The 21499-nt window shown below is 37.2% G+C and overlaps 1 protein-coding gene across 1 annotated transcript in view; it reads right to left on the bottom strand.

Moving 5' to 3' along the window:
* Nucleotides 1-129: 129 nt before the first annotated feature.
* zdhhc8b (zDHHC palmitoyltransferase 8b) overlaps nt 130-21499 on the bottom strand; it is a 62265-nt gene continuing 40895 nt past the window's right edge. Inside the window, exons 2-11 of the mRNA XM_082170237.1 lie at nt 12026-12147; nt 11725-11882; nt 11453-11625; nt 10376-10478; nt 9938-10029; nt 8218-8350; nt 7847-7962; nt 7407-7512; nt 5641-6674; nt 130-3712 (exon numbers count right to left, since the gene is read on the bottom strand). Of these exons, the coding sequence (XP_082026363.1) occupies nt 3562-3712; nt 5641-6674; nt 7407-7512; nt 7847-7962; nt 8218-8350; nt 9938-10029; nt 10376-10478; nt 11453-11625; nt 11725-11882; nt 12026-12147 (2188 nt within the window). The 3' untranslated portion in view covers nt 130-3561. The remainder of the gene's footprint in view (nt 3713-5640; nt 6675-7406; nt 7513-7846; nt 7963-8217; nt 8351-9937; nt 10030-10375; nt 10479-11452; nt 11626-11724; nt 11883-12025; nt 12148-21499) is intronic.

Here is a 21499-nt window from a genome sequence, read left to right as displayed (position 1 = left end):
ATCTATCTATCTATCTATCTATCTATCTATCCATCCATCCATCCATCCATCCATCCATCCATCCATCCATCCATCCATCCATCCACCATAATTTTCCAAGACAATATGTGACAAATAAAGAGACAAAAATGAATGTTCAAGTTATATTTATTCAGATTTTTTTAAATAATAGAAGTACCTTGATATGAAACTATAATGTCATTTCATTTGAACGAAATACTTCATCACAAAAAAGGTCCTAGTTGTTCTTTTTCTTTAACTGTACAACTTGTTTCATTTAAGCAGAAGGTGACGCTGTGCCAGACAGCGGCAATGAAGGACAGAGATGACAACATGACCGAACACAGTGAAACATTCACAGAAATGGAGCCCGACAAACTGTGAAGGCCTTTCCATGTCCATGTGAGTTATTTACAATTTCAAGGAGCTGTTTGACTGGAAAAAGTATGATTATGACTCTTTTCACATGCACCAAAATGATGTTTGTATCAGTGCTTGAGTGTCTGTAGTCTGTTAGACCCCTAAGGCAGATCTGTGAGGAAATCACTATGGATTCCTTGGAAAGTCATCTGATGGGCAGCAGAGAACTCCAAGTGCGGTGCATTTTCAGTCAGAGATGCCGATAACAATAATCAACACTTCACAACAAACTGATCCTTATAAAATTGTTAGGTCATCATGAAACAGGCCACAGTGAAGTTTTCATCAGGTATGAATTTGCCACTTTCACCTATGCTGTCCATTTAATTTCTTGAGAAAAATCATTACATTTAAAACAGATTTCTTTTTTTAGGTGTTTTTTATTTAATTAATTTTTTTTAATCAGCATGTCTTGCACTTTGCAGCAACAATTTCCAAGATCGGTTTCTCTTTCACTCTCAAGCTCTCTTCAAAAAAAATATTTTGGTCTCCCCTTATAAAATACAAATGCAATTTATAATTTTATAATATATAAGATAATGAAGAGGACATAAACCAAGCACGGTAAACATTAGAAGTTGGTATAGGCCATAACTATATGACATAATTGGCTAAAAATGTGTTAATAACCCTTACAAGAACAACACTTTATAAATTCCCTCATTTTAAATGTGAGCATTTGTCTGTGTATTGACTATTTCATTTTTTTTATTATTATTATTTATTTTTTGCCCTTGCTGTAGAATCAAAAGAGACTACAATTACTCTTGAAAGTGAGAAGGGAAGGTGAGGCGGATATGAAAGGGACCTGCGAAGATATTTGCTTAAAAATACTCTACCGTTCAAAAGTTTGGGGTCGGTATGATTCTTTTATGTTTTTGAAAGAGATTTCTTATGCTAACCAAGGCTGCATTTATTTGAACAAAAATACAGCAAAAACAGTAATATTGTGAAATATGTCAGAACTGAATTTTCAGAAGTCATTTGCTGCGTTCACACCATGTCGTAATTACCGTAATTGCGAGATGACAACACGTGACGTTCTACTCGGAGCGGTTCACATCCTCGGACTGTGGTCAGGTGGTACAGTGGTCATGTGGTAAAAGTCAGAGAATTCCCAGTTTACAAGTTAAAATTACGAATTCTACGAGGACGTAAATGCTTTTTACAAGTCATTCTCTCCTAATTACGGTAATTCAGACATGGCTAAACTAAACTCATCTATTACTCCAGTCTTCAGTGTCACATGATCCTTCAATCTAGGATCCTTCAATCCTTCATTCTGTTGATCTGGTGCTAAAGAAACATTTCTTCTTATCAATGCTGTCAGTTATGCTGCTTTCTTTGACCAACAGAAAAGAACAGTATTTTTTAAAATAGTCTTTTACTTTCTGTATAACAGCATAAAAGTCTTTATTATCACTTTTGGATAAATTCAATGTCCTCGGTAAAAAAAAAAAAAAAAAAAACCCTACTGACCCTAAACTTTTGAAGGACAGGGTAAAGATCATGTGTCATATGTCGTTATGACAGTTTTTTTCCCCTAACTCTCTCAAATGGATCCAGCATTCAGAAACAAGCATCTTAACTACATGTGTAACTTTCCTGAAGAGCATTTCCTAAGACATCCTATAATAGCATTTTATTTCTCTTTCAACATTCGTTCATTGAAAAAAAGAAGAAAAAAAAACTTAACAGAAAGTGCTACTTTCAACTAATCAAAATGGCAACGCGTACTAACTAATTTGTACAAATAAATTATAAAATATGCAGAAAAAGAAGAAAAATCCACTCAAAAAATACAAACACCCCTTTGAATATCTGTATAAAAAGTGAAATATATACCAAACCATTGAAAGTTGGGTTTTAAAAAACACAAACGTTATAAAAATAAAAGAAATGGAAAAATATTTGGGATGTAGCCATGAATTATCATCATGTTTTTCTAATCTATTACAGGTAAAGGTAAATGGTAAAGCAATAAAAAAAACTTGGATATTGCGGATCTTACTTTCAGTACAACGGTTTAATTCATCTTCAACTCCATAAGTCCTTTATGTAATAAAGGAAGGAGTATTTTTCAAATGTATGTTAAAAGATGAAGATCATTACTGTAAAACATTAGACTATGGCTTTAACATGTGGCCTGTACTGCTAATACACAGTGGCGTGTTTCTGTTTACATATTCATATCTCTGTCACTACAAAATACTTTTAATAAAGAAAAACAAAGTTTGAAAGAAAGTTTTAACACTGGCGATAATGCCCAGTATCCACCATATTAAACTTTTAATTTTTTTTTTATATTACATATACAAGTGTATGTTTATTTCTTGGCAGCTTATAGTTTTACATTAGTAAAAAGTGTAAATGACCACCATATTTGAAAAATAAAACTTCTGCGTAGGTTTTTAAAGTACCCAAGTGCTGTTATGGTTTGTTTGAACCTGATAGCTTAAAGGGATAGTTCACCCAAAAATGAAATTCTGTCATCATTTACTCACCATCATGTTGTTTTAAATCTGTATGAGTTTCTTTGAAAAGAACATTGGTTTTCATTTTTAGGCAAACTATCTTTTTAACAGAAAAATGCATGAGATGAAACCCTGATTATCAGATCAGTATAATGACAAAAATATAGTAGTAATGAAGTTACTGGCATGTACATATACACTCACATTCAAGTGTGTGAAAGATCAGCATACTGAGCACACTTGCATTCAATAAGTGACCTTTGACCTTTTATATACAAACAACTGAATTGGCATTGTACATATTCAGCCCTTAATGGTATATAGATTTTTTTTTTTTTTTTATTCCATTTGAAGCGATTGAACCAGTATTTCCTGTTGTGTGTGCGATTTATATCCTCTGACGGCTGACACTTTAAAAAACATACAAGGCTCTTTTGATTAAGCAGCTCCTGTTATATTTTACACTGTCACATGGAAAGTCTCTTTAACAAAGAAAAGGCCAATGTAAAATATTCTCCCAAAAGACCTGCCCCAGCGTCTCCTGATCGGTGAGTATTATTTCATAAAACTGTGAAAAGAAAGAGAAACTTGTTCTCTTGAGCACAAGTGGAGGTGGTGTTGCCATGGCAGTGCTTTTCCTCGCAGGCAGTGGCGCTCAAGCTGTCCGTCAAACTGAAATCTCATATGTAGTTCCACCCACTCCTGTGACCTTTTTGACATTGGTGTGTCTGCTGGGAGTTCCAGAAGGAGTCCCTAGATGGCAGTCACGTGCTTGGCCCTTTAGTTGCCCGTTGACTTTACCTGGACCGGGGTCCTCTCTATGTGGAGAAAATATCAAAAAAACAGGAAGACATATTTGAGGTGGTTCTTTTCCAACTGTATCCTCAACTGTTCCCCTCTTATGTTCTTCATTAGACAGGTAGAGAGTCAAACATGTACTGAATGGTTTGAAATGTTACAAATGCAGATGAGTTAATGAAGAAGAGGACAGTTGAAGAGTGGTGGAAGGGAATGAACATTAATACAGGACTCAAAAGCTACTTGTCCACAAAGTATGCCTTGCAAACTTTTTTAAAGGAACACTATGTAAGTTTTTTGTTCAAAAGTAACAAAAATTAAATAATGATTCAATACATCAGAAATCTTTCTTCCAAAACGTGTTTTTTGTCTGATTCACTGTGGTAAGCATATTATAAGCGTTTATATTTTAGAACTGACAGGGCGGTTTTTCCACAGGAAATTGTGTACATATGTCACTCGCCCGTGCGTATCTCGTCATGAGAAAAGATGCTCTGGCTACTTTAATGTATGGTGTGAGAGTGGCATAGGTTAGTTGTCACAATGAGTGAGAAAGGTGGAAATGAAGCAAGCTAAATGTCCAATCTCCGAGGGGAAAAAAACAAGGCAAATAGAGGAGAGTCTGCTGGCAAAAAATAGAACGCGACAGAGCTCGTAATAAAATGAGAATCAACATTGGCTTGGCTTTTCGGATATGCTGTTTTTATTACTCAACAGGCGAGTAAGGTATATTATTGAACGGAAAAATCACCATATGTAAGTTCATTGTAGAGCATTATAGTGTGAAGGGTCATTTCATTATGGTTGCTGAAGCGCTGTGCAGGAATTTATTTTCAAGGAAGTGTCTATTAATGTGTATAGCTGCAGTAACTTCTTCAACTAGTCAGCTTGAGATCCTTTCCATCTAAACTGGTTATATCTCTTAAGCCTAGTAGTGAATGTTCTTCCGCAAAATGCACGCTAGAGGGCTAGAAGTTACATAGTGTAGCTTTAAATCTGTTTATGACAGTTTATTTAAAAATAGTTATGCTTTCTTCACCATTTCTTTTCTTCACAATGTATTAAAAAAATAAATGTTTAAAAAACATATTTTTTTAAGAAAATCATTTCTAGTAAAAAAAGAAAAGAAAAGAAAAGAAAAAAAAAAAAAAAAAAAAAAAACTAAATGCATTGCTAAAAAAAAATTGATCATTATTTTTTTTTTGTGGGATCTATAAAAATGTTGTCAGGTAAAATTCCTTACTGTTGAGCCCTGTAATAAATCACTATATTAAAGAAGATACAATGGCTTAATGGTATGATAGATCAACTCATGCGGTTTGATGTTAGTCACTTATCAGTTGTAAAAATAAGAACAAAATCAAGTCAGTCAAAGAAAAAAAGCAACAAAACAAATAGTATGCACATACAGTAAATGATTGTGAACAAAAAGCAGTACTTATGCATAAAAAAGCAACTCAAACAGAACAAAAACATGAATGGATATCACATCATGACACAACACTGTTGCATTTCATTACCATAATGCAATGAAATGTACAGTATGCCAGAAGTGGATACCATGCAAAATGTATCATAAATAAGTTCATGAATATGAATGAAAAGACATGCAGATACGGAAACTGATGATAATGTGGGGGGAAAAAAGGCAAAAAAAGGACATTTATTTGGCTACCAGATACATAATCACAAAAACATTTTCTTCTCAGCAGAAAGGCAAAATGTGTTTTTGTTTTCCCAATAACAATAATGACAGAAATTAATTAAAGTACAAAAAACAGTACTCAAAAATGAACAAATAAACACAGCACAAATGAAATCTCTTTTCAGACCCGTTCGGGTCAGAGCGTTCATATCTCATGAACCTCTAGCCTGTTTAGTCTATACATCATGCACCTATCCTCACCCTCTTTACCGATTGGTTAAAAGTAGATGCTATACGTCATACCTTGTACCCAGACGTGGTGAGTCCGCCCTCTCCAGGGCGCTAATGAAGGCGACCTTCTGATGTGTGTATAATGGGGAACGGGGCACAGCTGTCGGAGAGTGATGCGAATGGTGCACCGGAGAGCGATATTGGTGTTCGGCTGTCCTGCTTGCACTGCCTCCATCTGTGTGGAGGGACGTAGTTGAAGTCCTCGGTGCTCTGGTGAGCGAGGATGCAGAGGAACGCAGAACAGGGGTTCGGGGAGCGTATCCCATCAAGGTGTCCCGAGAGCTGCACACAGGAGGGGTGGGCTCTCGGGGTCCGGGGCCTCTAGGACTGTCAGGGTAACACGTCCCAGGTGGGAGTCCATAGGCGGCTCCACTGCAGGTGTCAAACACACCTGAATCGTTGGCGTAGGCCACCGGCGCTTGAGCGTGCCGAAGCATGAGTTTCTCCCTCTCCTCAAACTCCTTCCTCTCCTGGATGGAGGCCATGATGGTTTTAGAGAGGTTGTCGTAGCGGACTGGTGAGGGATCTCGATCTCTCGGGTGTGGTGACTGCCGCCCGTACATCGCCCCTACGTGCACAGGGCTGTAGGACGGGGGACCGGCGTGTCGTTGAAGCTCAGGCCCTCGCACGTGGCACATTTTAGTGGGCAAGTAGGGTGAATGAAAACCCATAGAGGGCACTCCCGGGTGGGCCGCACATTCGCCCAGAGATGGTGTTAAGTTGGGGGTTAGCAAGCTATCGTAGGACAGGCTGCCATTGCGGCCAGATAACGTCCCAGGAGAGAAGACTCCTTTGTGAGGGGTGGAAGTGACCGTTTCTGGTTTGCTGCCACCCAGTGGCACACGGTCGGCCCTGTTCACTCCCTGTTTGAGGCTGAAGGAGCGAGACGTCGTGCTGAAAGAGTCCAGCTGGAAAGGGGAAGACTGGTACGTTCGGTGGAGAGGAGTGCTGCGGTAGTCTGGCAGATCCAGATTTGGCTCTGAACGGTAATCGTGACCTCGCTCCTCCAAAACTGCAGAGGGCTTACCATTCTCGGACATTACAATCTGAGAACAGATGAATACAATTGAGAGAATTTTTACAAATAATCAGACAGCCTTTTAAAAATATTATATTATATCAAAAGTATATTATTATATTTATTTATATTTAAGTATAATATAATATTTATATTATATTTCAAAAAGTTTGGAGTCAGTTTTTGTAAATTAATTTAAAAAAAAATATTTTACTATTATTCAACAAGGATGAATTGAACTGATCAAGTGACAGTAAAAGCTTTTACATTGTTACAAATGAATTATATTTCAAATAAAAGCAGTTCTTTTGAATTTTATTCATTAAAGAATCCCAAGAAATATTACCATGGTATAAACAAAAATATTAAGCCAAACAACCTTTTTCGATTGTGATAATAAGAAATGTTACTTGAGCACCAAATCAGCATATTAGAATGATTTCTGAAGGATCATGTGACACTGAAGACTGGGTTAATGGCAGCTAAAAATTCAGCTTTCAGCTTTTCCATTAAAAAAATACATTATATTTAAAATATATATTAAAAATAGAAAAGAGCAATTAAAAAATGCTTAAAAAACCCCCACAAAATTATTGTTTTTGCTATATTTTCAATTGAATAAATGCAGCCTTGGCGAGCATAAGAAGTTCTTTCAAAAACATTTTAAAAAATCTTACCAACCCCAGATGTTTAAACAGTACTGTATTGTAAATTATAATATCATATTGCTGAAAACATTGTTTTAGTCTGTGACTCTCACCTTCTCTCCGGTTGCGTGATAGTGCACTTTAGGCATGGTGCCGAAGGAAGGCCGGTATTTGTACATGGCTGGGGTGGATGGATTGGTGGGTTTGCTGGACAGGGAACTCTCTGGAAAATGTGGCACAAATTAAATGAATGACTCAACAGTACTGCAATATGATGCAACACCAGATGGCAGTAGAAGTGCAGTTTAGAAAAAGATGATTTTTCACAAGCAGAAAACAGGCTTTGATGAATTAGATGAATACAATATTTTATTTATCACATGGTTTTTAAATACTTTTAAGTAGCATTTAAAAAAAATCCCACAAGCCAAATATATGTTTAAATATATAAATAATCACAGCAACAAATTAATTTTGGGCTGACTGCTTGAAAAAAAAACTAGTAAACTGCAAACCATTTCACAATGAGTGACTGGCTGTTCTGTAGCGCTACTTGCCTTCGCTGGAGGTGAGTTGACTCTTGAGCTGGTTGTAGCGATCTGCTTTTGGTGGCAGAGGTGGCTGTTTATCTATACTTTTATCATCCACACCATCCAGACTAGTCTTAGACTAAAGCACAAAAAAAACATTTATTTAGGGAAGCATGATTTTGGCACAGGCATCACATTCCTAAAACTGTTAAAATGAGGACACCATGCATTTTAATAATTCCAGTTTTCATTGAAATCTAAATGATGAGCCTGTTTTGATGACATTATGAACTGCTGGTGTAGCGGCACTTACTATAATAACAGAAATGATTAAACACCATTGAAATTCCAGGATGTAGGCAGACAGAATTAAAAGCTTTTTTTTTTTACTCACTTTGCTTCGTAGGATGTTACTATGGATACCATTATCACTGACTTTTACAGTGATGTGTCGGTTAGAGAGGTCAGGGCGGAGGAATGGTGGTTTCAAAGCGATAGGAATTTTCTTCCTGGGATCAGCGATATACCTGTAGAGCAGATATACAACCGATGACATGATGTGTGTTGAAATGCTTTTCTTCCAAAACAACAGAGATTAGATATTTTTAGATAAAGCATATAAATTCATGGGTCAGACTTAATCAGTGTATTCCAAAATCAGACATCCACATGCAGCTTCTTTAATGCTTAAACAAATATTTGATAAAAATGACATTGTTCATTCATGTTATTTCACACCCGCACAACTTTCTTTCTTCTTTGGAACATGAAAAGCTTACATTCTGAAGATTTAGATTCCATTTAAAAGTTTGGGGTCATTAAAAATAATAATAATAATACTTTCATTCAGCAAGGATGCTGTAAACCTATTATTTTTTCCACAAAAACATTAATCAGTTTTCAACATTGATAATATTAGATATGTTTCTTGAGCACCAAATCAGCATATTAGAATGATTTCTGAAGGATGACACTGAAGACTAGAGTAATGATGCTGAAAATCTGAGAGTCTGATTCATTCACAAAACAGATGGATCTGGTTCTCGAGTTCTTGAGTCAAAAGAATGATTCGCTCATGAATCAGATATTGTTACTTCTATGAACTCTCATGTTTGTGCCAAGAAGAGCTAGTAGATGTCAAGATTTTCAGTTCATAATCATTACAATTTTGATGCACTCCTAACAAAAAGCTATTCTATGGCTTCAGAGGCCTTGGAACATGGTGTTATAGTGTAAAAGTATACATAAAGCAGCGTATAGACCGCTTTTATGATGCTTTTGTCCTTTTTTAAACTTGAAAACATCAGACAGTGTTCAGAAGAAAGAAAGCCATACTCAGTTGAGGGTGAGTAAATGATGACAAGTTTTTTTTTTTTTTTTTTTTACTTCTTCTATAACTTCTATTTCTGATTCAAGGAACATTTTAATTTGTCCTGTGGAAAAAAGTAGTAAGTTTACAGCAATCTCCTTTTGTTCTGCTTTGACCTCACAAAGGAGTTTTAACAAGTCATTAACCTTGGCTCTGATCTGTGTTTATACGGCAATCACTTTCTCTCTCCCCATTGTTACATGACCTGCTTCAAGTCTTCAGTGCTATACGCTCTTCCTGCTCGGAGTGTCATAATACAGGCAAGAAAAACAGGACGCAATCTACCTTCCTATGGACCTCTATTCTTCTGAAACCCCCTTTAGATTGTCTACAATGATAAACAACCTCTTTTTTCCATCTATGTCTTCTGTTTATATTTGTAACAGTAATTATTAACGGCGTCACACTTATTTTAAAGCATATTTCCTTTTCTGCAGCGCGCTTTCATCTCAATAACAAAATAAGCACACAACAAGTTGATCCTTCATAGGGCTTTTGTAGCATTTGCCTAAGCGTAATGTTCATTGAATCCTGTCCGTTTTGCAAATAGAAAATAACACAACCTAATGTAAATTCACTTAAAGTGAAATGAAACACCCATCTGTCTGTTCCAACTGGTCGTGGAAACACACCGTGGCCAGTGTCTTTCACACACTTTCCGGTATGTGTGTACTGTGCGTGCTTGCAACTCTCAGTGATTATGAACATGAATATATGTGTGTGCAGAAGCCAGTTTCTTCTTTACCTAGGAGCAAGCGGACTGCATAAGACGTGTTTCACGTTGCCACAGCAACCCCGAGTGAATGGATTCACTCCTCCTCTGAACTTTCCTGTCACCTGAGAGAGAGAGAGAGAGAGAGAGAGAGAGAGAGAGAGAGAGAGAGAGAGAGAGAGAGAGAGAGAGAGAGAGAGAGAGAGAGAGAGAGAGAGAGGAATTCTACTTTCAGCATACTGAGGAGAGTGGAAAACAACTGTCCTTGACCCAAAGGACCGTAATGTGCATTGAAAATAACAGCCTTTGTAACAGATGTCATGCACGAACAACAGAAGGCAATCAAGTTGGAAAGACATCAAGGTGATTCTGAGTGGGTGTGCAACATGTGACTACGATTCTGCCTCTACATATGCGTATGTTGTTACACAGACCAGATAAATATATTTAGTGTTGTGTAATTTGGTTCACCTGTTCGTTTGTGGTCCGTCCTCTGACTACAAGAACCATGTGAAACCCAGTGAGGCCCATAACAGGGATGAAGAACAGGCCAGTCACACACATGACCACAAGACTAGACAGCAGGAGAGTCAAGGAGCAAACAAATTCATAGCCAATCAGAACATTTTTTGATTTTCCATACACAGCTAAGTGGAGCAGGATTGTGAGCCAATGAGATCTCAGTGTGGGCCCTGTAAGACGAGCAGTGTTGTTATGGTTAAACAAAATGATGAAAAAATATTAGACGAAAAAGGTCAACTTAATAAACTTAAACGAAAATTAGATGTGTTGCTTTAGCAACAAACTGAAATAAAATAAGTTTCAGTTGAAGTGCTAAACTATAAAGCTATATAGCTTTAGTTTATTTTAGCACTTATTTTAGCACTTTAAAGCTATATATATTTATATATAGATTTAGTTTATTTTAGTAGTAGTTTATATATGAAGAGTTCAGATGCAAAAGCCTCTAAGTGCCATCTGAAATTTTCTTCTAGAATGATAATTTTGATCAAGCTCGTATATTTAAGATCAGTAATTTCACTTAAATGACAACTAATAGGTAATCTTCATTGCCATTAAAGTGAAATTACTGAACTTAAATATACGAGCCTGATAAAAATTATCATTCTAGAAGAAAATTTCAAATGGCACTTAGAGGCTTTTGCATCTGAACTCTTCATATATATTTAGTTCTATATATATATAACTAAAAAAAACATAACACTAAAATAATACTGCTGACGACACAAAAATAAAGATGCGACAAAGAGAAAAAAAATACATATTTTCTTTTTTCCAGGATTCTTTGATGAATAGCACATTTAAAAGAACAGCATTTATTTGAAATAGAATTCTTATGTAACATTGTAAATTACTTTTTTGTCATTCTTGATCGATTTAATACATCCTTGCTGAATAATAGTAATGTTTTTCAAAATAAAAAAAATTTAAAACGTTCTTACCCCAAACTTTTAATTGGTGGGTAAATAAATGTATTAAATACAAGTAAATGAGCTTTCATCATAATTGCTCTTCGTGGAAGGATACGTCACAGTTGTGTGGAGTGCACTCAGAGTCTCAAGGTGGTGTAACACGAACAGCAGGCCAAAGGAAAATACGCCCACCATGTGAGCACTTAGAGACAGCAGGAACAAGAAGAAATAGCGATAATTCCTCCGACCAATGCAGTTGTTCACCCATGGGCAGTGGTGGTCAAAGTCCTACAGTGAGAAGGAAAGTATGTATGTGTGAGAGCGCTGGCATCGTGATCATTTTCTATAACGCAAGAATGCTGGCATGCGTGTTCCTATGCGTCTCACCTCCACACAGTTGTCACACACGCTGCAGTGTGAGCAGCGCGGAGGTCTGTAGAAGTGGCACGTGGCACACCACTTCATCCGCACCTGAATTCCCTTTATCTCCACGTTTTTATAAAGCGGAGCTCGGAAATCATCGTCTTTGTCTTCGTCCTCATCCGCTGAGATTGAGAGAGAAACAGAAGGAAATTTCAGCATTGTCTGTGTCTTGCAGTATTCTAGACGTCCTAATCGTGGTTAATTTCTGCTTTATCTAATCTCCAGATATTTGAATTGGGAAACTTAAACAATGATAGGATCATACCTCTGGGAAATACTCCAGGGTCCATGAAGGTGGCCATGCTGAAGTTAGCCAACACAAAGAGGAAGATGATGCCATTGTATAGAGGCACAAGAGGGGAGATGGCCTTGGTTAACCACGGACACCTGAGAGGGTGCAAGAGAGACAGAAGAATGTTATAGCTCAAAGTTGATCATTTCACAGCCAGAGGTTGTTCATTTTTAAATTGAATTGAATCCCTAGATGATTCATGCAAACCTCAGAAAACTTGTGAGCTTATGCAGCCATAAGAAACCTAATGCTGATTATTGACAGAATATTTTAATAAAGTAAAATGACATTTGTGCAGATATCTTGACTCTTGTGACAAACTAATCAATAAGGACATCATTTTGGCTGATAACAATAGCTAATTAATTCCCCCTTGGGTCAGTAAAAAAAATGTGAACATTATAAATATTATTATTTGATTATTGTTATCATTATTGCTAATATTATTAAAACAATAAAACATTGTTTGAAATGAAATGACAACAATACTTATAATTATTATTATAATATAATAATACTTGTTTTGCACAATTGAATAAACAGTAATAATTTAATACTACTACTACTAATTATTTTATTTTTATTTAACCATTTAAATATATACATAATAATAACAATAACAACAACAATAATAATATATTTAATAATAATAAAATGTATTATAATAGCAATTTAAAAATGTTCTATTATTATTATTTAATATTTAAATATTTATTATGTACAGCTCCCGCATTAGCTAAATTATATCAACCATAAACATATAGATATCGTTAGTGGCTATTAAACAAACCAATACTGATCAACCTCAACTCACAAACAGAGCGTGGCAATGTCTTCTGGGTAAACCACCGGTGCCCAACACATACAAAATATAGGACATTTAGCAAGATGACATGTTGCAGTCCACGACTATCTGTCCTACCATAGCACCTTTCATAATACACTCTATAACTGAACTCTACTCAGGTCTCATTTAAGATGGGTTAACAGGCAGAGCAGAGCATATATATTTGAGCATTTCTAAACTTGGACCTGAGTCTATTACATTTCCTTTTCTGGCCAAGAACCGCCCATTCAGACAGAAAGACGCCATTGGATCGACATGTGAAATGACCAACCACATTTATTTTAGAGGTCCATAAATCTACAATATATTCATAGTATAACCACAATGTAAATAACATCATCCAAAGAAAGATTTATCAGTCTTTGAGAATGGCTGAGATTTCATTTCTTCCCTATGCTAAGGTTGTGTATGTGTATGTGCACTTGATTGTGAGTAATACAGCAGATGCATAATAATGCAACAAGCCACTCCAGGACTTGCTTTACAGTGATTTTACCTGATTTATTTGATAAAAACAGCATTGTTCAACACATAATTGCATTTAAGTATAGCAGCAATTACAATAAACAATATTTCCATTAAGTAATATAGTCCATTAGCCTGACTGCAGACCGTTTATAGTTGCCAAGCAGCTGTTACTGTACATCGGCTATTACACAGCAGCTTCAAACAAACCTCATCCAATCAGATTTTAAAGCTGGAATGACCTATAACTCTCTAAACTCTCCTGCTGCGTCTATTCTCTCTCTGTAGGCAGTAGATCACAGTACCATTCTCTCAAACCCGAGGGAAAAGCACTAACTCCTACTCCGTCTGCACTGGAGGAATGCCAGGCTCTTTGGATAGGTGAAGTTCTGTCACCTTTATCTCAATGGTGCGATGCGATACGATACACTGATTCCATTCAGTTTTGTTCTCAATTAATTTTTTTCTTCATTTTAATCAGAAACTTTACAATGCAGTCCTGAGAATACAAAGCAGTAATGAAGTGGAAGGTAAGAATGATAAAGAGGCCAGATTCACCACCCTCAGACACAACAGAGCCAAACAGATGGAATAACTACTCCTTCACGTATAATCCAATCACAAGCGGACGACCTCAGAATCAATCCATGCCATGGGCAAAGAAATAAAAGCCTGTTTTATCGGCCGCATGAACAGCTCCTTGGGGGTAAACAAGAACGTCAGGGAAATTATGGAATAAATACACTGCCTGTGAAATGCAATAACCCTTGATCGGTTGATCTGCAAGCATCTTGCTCTATGCGAGACAGACAACAGGCTGCGTTCATGAAGTCTTAAAGGCTTAAAGTGCCCTTCATCTGAAAGACAATGCAGAGATTCTTTAGAATCTTTCTTTAAAGGTCGGCACATTATTTCGTAGTTTTCACATGCTAAAGGCTTGGGGGCCACACAAACACACATACATTTAAAACTGATAATAATAATAATAATAATAATAATAGTAAATGTTAATAGTAAATGTTGAGCACCAAATCATCATTTTTGAATGATGATCTGAAGGATCATGTGAGACTGAAAACTGAAGTAATGCCTGCTGATAATTCAGCGTTGCCATCAAAGTAATACATTTCATTTTTGAAATATATTAAAAATAAGCTATTTAAATTGTAAAAATATTTCACAATATTACTGTAATTATATACTATTACTATTATAACAGTAATATACTATTACTTACTGTATTATTTAATCAAATAAATTATTTAATAAAAAAAATATGTTACTGACCCCACATTTTTTAACAGTATTGCGGTATTGTGTCTATATATATATATATATACATACATATATACACATACACATACATGCATACATACACACACACATAGTATACATGTGTATATTTATACACACTAAAAAAAAATGGTTCTTCAGCGGTTCTTTGGGGTGGTTAAGGTGCTATATGGCACCTCTTATGGTTCTACATAGCACCATTTGACAAAGGTAGGTGCTATATGGCACTTATGGCGCTTTTCCATTACCAGTACCAGCTCAACTCGACTCGACTCGACTCAGCTCGGCTCGGCTCGGCTCGCTTTTCGCTCCGTTTTCCATTGCAGATAGTACCTCCACAATAGTACCTGGTCGTCATAGCGACACCGCAGGAAACTGCCGTGACTTAATCTTTTACGCGAGACGCGCGAGACACACCCGCTACCCAAACACACAGGACAATGGAGGAAATCGAGTGTATGCTGTTTTTGGATGTTTTTGTTTTTGCTGTTTTTATTCAGGATACTCCGTCTGGCGCGTGCAATGATGACGCAGTGAATAGTGACGATTCTCTCTGACCAATCAGCAGTCTGCTGTGTTTTCACGTCACATTTTAGTATCGCCTCAGCTCGCTCAGAACCGCGCCGGAGGTGGTACGAAAAAAAGTACCTGGAAGCAGGTACAGGTACAACTTTTACACAGTGGAAAACCAAACAGAGCCGAGTCGAGTCGAGCCGAGCCGAGCCGAGGCGAGCTGGTACTGTGTAGTGGAAAAGCGCCATTAAAGTGGTTCCCCTATGATTACAAGCCAATGAACCACTTTTAGTGCTATTTAGCACCATTTTTGTTTAGAGTGTATGTTGAATGATTTCATTCAACATTCTCAAGATTAAACGGATTACATATCTCTAAATTAATCTCCTTTGAATCACCACCACATCACTTTTATAAAAAATAAATAATCACCACTCTCAACAATACATTTCGGGACAATTATTGTTGAACTTAAATTCGTCCCCTGTGAACCATATTTCCATTACTATGTTTTTTGCACAAAAAAAGTTAGTTATCTAGTCAATGTGTTTGTTAAATATACACTACGCAAACTAAAAGTAACTGAACACCCAGTCACCATACACGTATATAGTTGCTGCATATTTAATTTAGAAAGTATGGCCATTAATGCCACCGTTTGCAGCTATAACATCTTAAAATCACATGAACTATAAAATGTATAACTTGAATGCCTGCCAAATGCACAGTAAATGTAAACTCTTCTGTGGAAGGCTTTCAGATTTGGCAAACCCATTCTATTGACCTCGCTTTGTGAAAAGGGACATTGTCATATGAAGCCATTCACAAAGTGTTGAAAACACATAATTCTCATATATTGCCAAGACTGTCTCTGGACAAATTCATCAATTCCTCCTCTGTGTACATAATTGTAAGCAGTGAAATTGTTATAGTATGCATTATTGCATTTAAACAACATGACTACAAGTGCATTGACTATCTTCATGAAATAATCTAAGGTTGATTTCTTTAGTGAGGCCTTCAATGGAAATCGCCATTTCTCATTGCCATTTTATTGGTCACCCCTACTAAGGATTAAACCAGCGAACTTTATGCTAGCAGTCCGGATCCTAAACCTCGATTTACCTGCAAGCCTCTTGTATACAAGATCACCCTATTTTAGTGTAAATTCCACAGGCTGGAGGGGTGTATAATTTAGGACATTCCCTGCAGTGTCTCTCATGCCTAGCTGCTACAAACATTAGCATTTCTGTGCCAGAGGCAGTCGCTTTTAAGGAGCCATCTATCTGTGAGGATTATAATTTGCCAACAAGATCAATATAGATAAAAGGAACAACCCTGTCAACAACAGCTTTAGGGAGCACAAATCTTTTAAACCGGTGCTAGGTAATTCATAACTTTAAGAGATTAAAAGAAAATACATTAAATATGCTAGAAACTAAGAGAGAGAGAGAAAGAGAGAGAGAGAGAGAGAGAGAGAGAGAGAGAGAGAGCACAGCCCCAACAAATCTGGTCATTTACTAGATGATTAAAGGTGCATTGCGCAAGTCACTGAGATTTTGCAGAACTATGCCCCCTCTGGCGGCAAGCGAAACTGCAGCCAGAAGTGTGCACGCTCACGGACAAAAGTTTTCTTTTTTTATCTTACGTGGAGTTTGCGTTGGTGTTTGAAATGAACTACAAGCCGGTCTCTTAGAATCCATCTTCTACGGAGAATGGCGGCGAATACACAAACCTGCCAGACAGCCAGGTGAGCGTGCCGTGAACGCGCATGACGTCACGCCCAGTCTAAAATTCCGGCCCGAATCCCTCTTATTCATTTTACTTTACAGGATTATAGAGACAATCTCAGTGATCAGAGAAGGGCTCATTCAGCCCATCAGGCAATTGTTTAAGCATGTATGGGTTAGAAAACGGGTATTTTTAACATGAAAAAGTTGCTTACTGCACCTTTAATAATAAAAATAATTAATTATAAAAATATATATTTTATACATGAACGAATGAAGGAACAAACAAACTATTTTATTAGTGTTGCTTGATAAGACAGTTATCACTATTACTATGTTCATACTTATCGTGGTAAAATAAAATTAAATATTACGATTAAAATTAAATAAAAACTGGCAGGGTGTTAAAGGTGGTTTCCAAGGCATTATACAGTTTAGGATTTGAATTGTTCAAATCCCCGATACTAAGTATGAAAAATAATTATAATTCTTACATGTCTTAACAACAACCAGTAATAAATATCTATGGAAATCTGCTTGGATCTGACAGCAAGTCATCAACAGTTTTCCCCCTGTATATGCATGATCATTGATATGCAGCATACAGGGCTGTAACGATAAACCAAACCGTTTAGGTTCGTATCATGTCTGCCCACTCCATTTGTCTCCCGATATATTGCGCATCTTATGATCTTACTCATGCTTTTCACTTTTCATATCAACATAGATGAAATTAAAAAATAAATTATTTGATTTAAACATGAATATGAAACTAAATAGATCTGGACGGGAAGGATAACTCTGGGAGTTGGAAGGGGTGTGTCACCATTCTGCCGAACTCACACCGCGACACAGGTTCGTGGATCTGAGTGTCACGATTTCGGGTTCATATCGCATATCGTTACAGCCCTACAGCATACACACCTCCATGATGCACTGGCATGATGAATGTATTTGATGTAGATCCCATCTGACTACACAAATAACACATCTAAGTGCCAGGATAGAGGCAAAAGCTTTTGAAGTTCCACCTATCATATCTGTCAGAGTGTTTCAGAGCTGAAAATTCAACATTAATGCTGGGTATGTTTGTTGTACACATTTTCTTGTCCTCGCATTTACTGCATGGATGCAATCTTATGCCTGCAGAGATAAGATAGTTTTAACAACTGAATTCACACCTCTATTCTCTGTCTTCTTTCCTCGAGTTGTTCCAAAGCACCACAAGCCAATTAGTGAACCCTAGGAGTCCTGTATCTATTATAAACATTGTTTCATTAATCAACGTGTGAAATCTACATGGTTTATAATGGAGCAGAGGAGTCCAGAAAAAGAGGAAGATGGTGACGGGCTTGAATGCAGGAGATCATTAATCAGTGAGACAGGTGCTTACTGAGGGAATGTTGAGACACTAACGTTGTGTGGTGAACAGATCCACCCTGGAGCTTCTGACAACAGAGAAATCAAACACGTTATTCATTAGAAGGACTTCCTGTAGAGCCGTACTAAAAGAAAAATTATTGCCCTACATTTCCCTCATTAGAATCTTATGAAAGTAAATGACCGCTCCAGAGAGTATGTGTGCTGGCGTGTACGAGTACTCACATTAAGTTCAAAATTAACACTTGCCAAGCTTCAGATACGTAAAAATGGTGACTTTAAAGCATTTATTAAGTTGCAAATCCTACAAAGTCACCATTAAAATGTAATCATTATTTATTTCAAATTCATGTGCTTCACCTTCCTCTTGCAATGACATCTCTTCTCTGATGACCTGTTTTTCAGAGCGACAACCTGTCACTCACTGGTGTTGAAATTAATCGATGCATCATGATGCGGACATGAATGATTCTGTCGATGCAGTAATTCTCGCGCTAGTGTAAAATGGCAGATGGAGGCGTAACAAAAGCGAGTAATCAAAAATGCACCAACTATTTTAATGAAGCGGCAACCTTACGGTCTCTCTTGAATCCAACACGGAAGTGACTTAAACTGCAGTTCATCGACTGGCCGCTAGAGACAGGCTCCAAAAGAGAGTCAATCCCATAGACCCCCATGTTAAAATGACCAATTTAACAGCAGAAAAAAACTGTTTACAGCCTGGTACAAAAAGTAGTTTTGGTCTATTTAGCTAATTTTGCCCTTTATTACAACTGTAAGGAGGGTAAATTTTCCGTTTAAATTATATTTAGCCTTAAAGTTCTGCATAATTAAGGGCGTGGCCACTTGAGTGACAGGTGGATTGCGCTGCTGTCACTACTAGCCGTTTGTCTGCTGTCTGTAAAGCCTGGAACACACCAAGCCGACGCCGACGAACTAGCGCTGATGAAAGCCGATTCTGTTGTCGCCTCGCGTTGGGGTAAAAAGCTGCACTTGAACACACCGAGAGAACAACAGCCGACTGTCAGCTAGAATGCGCGTTCTGCGCCTGCGTGTAAATGAGACAACTGTCTATTTCTGCAGATATATTCGTCTATATTCGTCATTCAAAAAGGGAAACCGACGCTGCAGGCTGCAGATACACAAACCATAAACAAAGCAGTGCGTGCTTACCGTTTTGAATATCAATCCTGCTAAACACTTTCTTTATTCCACTCCGCTCGTGTTAATATTGAATTGTTCGCCAAGGAACACTCAGGTAAGATTTGACTTTTTTGCTCGCTGTTTTGCTATTATTCTCGTGCACTGACTCTTCACTAATCAAAGTTGTCTCTCTCACAGACGGCCTGACGCCGATTCAACATGTCGAATCGGCTGAAAAAAAGCAGACAAGGACCAATTTCTGCCGACGGCACCGAACAGTGCGGAACGCACTGAGAAAACTTAGTCGGCCGACGCACAAAAACTGCCCGACGGCCGACCGTCGGCTTGGTGAGTTCCAGGCTTTAGTCGTTACGTCACCTCAGCTAATCCCGCCTCTGCCCATTTTGGGTTATCTGGGAGTGACGTCACGGACAGTACGTCCATTTTTTTTTTTACAGTCTATGGTTTTAACATTTACAGCATGTGAGTGTGTGCGTTATTGTAACTTAAGAACACTACTTGACAGTTTCATGTGCTTTTAGTATTTACTAGTGTTATTAGTTCTAAATGCTCCTGCGTTCAGACTTAAGTTTTGTTTGATGTTTACTACATTCAGGAAGTGTACTTTCTTGGAGCACATAAAATAAAAAGGGAGTTCAGTACAGTATATCTGATTGCTTGAATTCATTTACGAAAATGTAGCCATGTGCAGTAATATTGAAAATTGAGGATGCAATGCACTGAGATGCATCGTGATATCAAATCGAATCAAATCGTTGACATGATAATCGTAATCGAATTGAATCATGAGACCAGTGAAGATTCACACCCCATCACTCACATCAGATCATTAGCAATAGTAAACAACAACAATCCGATCAATTCCCGATGGACAAGTCCCGCCCTACATTTTTTCTTGTTCGAGAAATTACAATAAGGAAGAAAAGACTATCGCAACTTCCGTTTTGTGCCGACTTACTGTGCTGATCTACACTGATGCATCGTTCATCAATTCCGCATGAATTTCTTATACAAAACTACATTTTTGAGTTTAACCAATATTTGACTGCAGTCTGTGCAAATTACTCTCTCCATATTTGTGTCTTCATCATAAGTTGAAATAATTCCGAAATCAAATCGGTTCACAATGCATTCAAGAATTGCAACTGAATCAAATCAGTGTCAGAACAAATATTTACACCCATAGTGTTTACAATAAAGTTGTTCATCAGAGATTGCTGTTGATCTCAATTCATCCATCATTGTCAGGTATAGCAACAACTTAACCTTGGACCCTGCACATGAGCAGAGACTATCCCCCCATTTCTAATCTCAGTTGGGGGGTGATTGTGGAGCGGAACTAGCCAGTTTTCACTAATCCTTCCTGGGACGCCAAAGCTTGGTTTCCCCTTATCAGCTTCAGCAGTGTTTGCCAACTCATTCGCTGAGGCCCACAGGATCTCACAATATTCCTCCAGACCTTTAGCAGAACACATTAACACAAAATAAACCAATTAACCTATCATGCAGCTTATAATAAGCTTAATCAGGTATTTGCTGTATCCCCTTAATATATGTTTGCTGGACTGACTTACTGTAGCTATGAAAATTCAATTGGCCCCGTAAAATTAAGCATAAAATACATCAAAACATGAAAGGAAATGGTCAGATTTCTGGCGAAGAGGACTGTGCACAAGCTCAGGATATGTAAGAGCTGTTGGTTCACACGGGCTCTAAAATGAGTTACGTTTAGGGTCAGTAAGATTTTTGAATATTTTTTAAACAAGTCTCTTATGCTCACCAAAGCTGCATTTTATTTGATCAAAAACACAAATCAAAACTTTCAGCAGCCATTACTCCAATGTCACATGATCCTTCAGAAATCATTCTAATATGCTGATTTGGTCCTCAAGAAATTGTTGTTATTATTAACAATGTTGAAAACAGTTTTGCTGCTTAATATTTTGGTGGAAACTGGTGTACTTTTTCTAGAATTCTTTGATGAATAGAAACTTCAAAAGAACAGAATTTAATTGTAATATAAATCTTTAATTATAGCTAAAAATTATAAATTTC

The sequence above is a fragment of the Leuciscus leuciscus genome (assembly GCF_965113295.1).
Source record: "Leuciscus leuciscus genome assembly, chromosome: 5".
Classification (NCBI taxonomy): Eukaryota; Metazoa; Chordata; class Actinopteri; order Cypriniformes; family Leuciscidae; genus Leuciscus; species Leuciscus leuciscus.
This window is presented reverse-complemented; position numbering and strand designations above follow the sequence as displayed.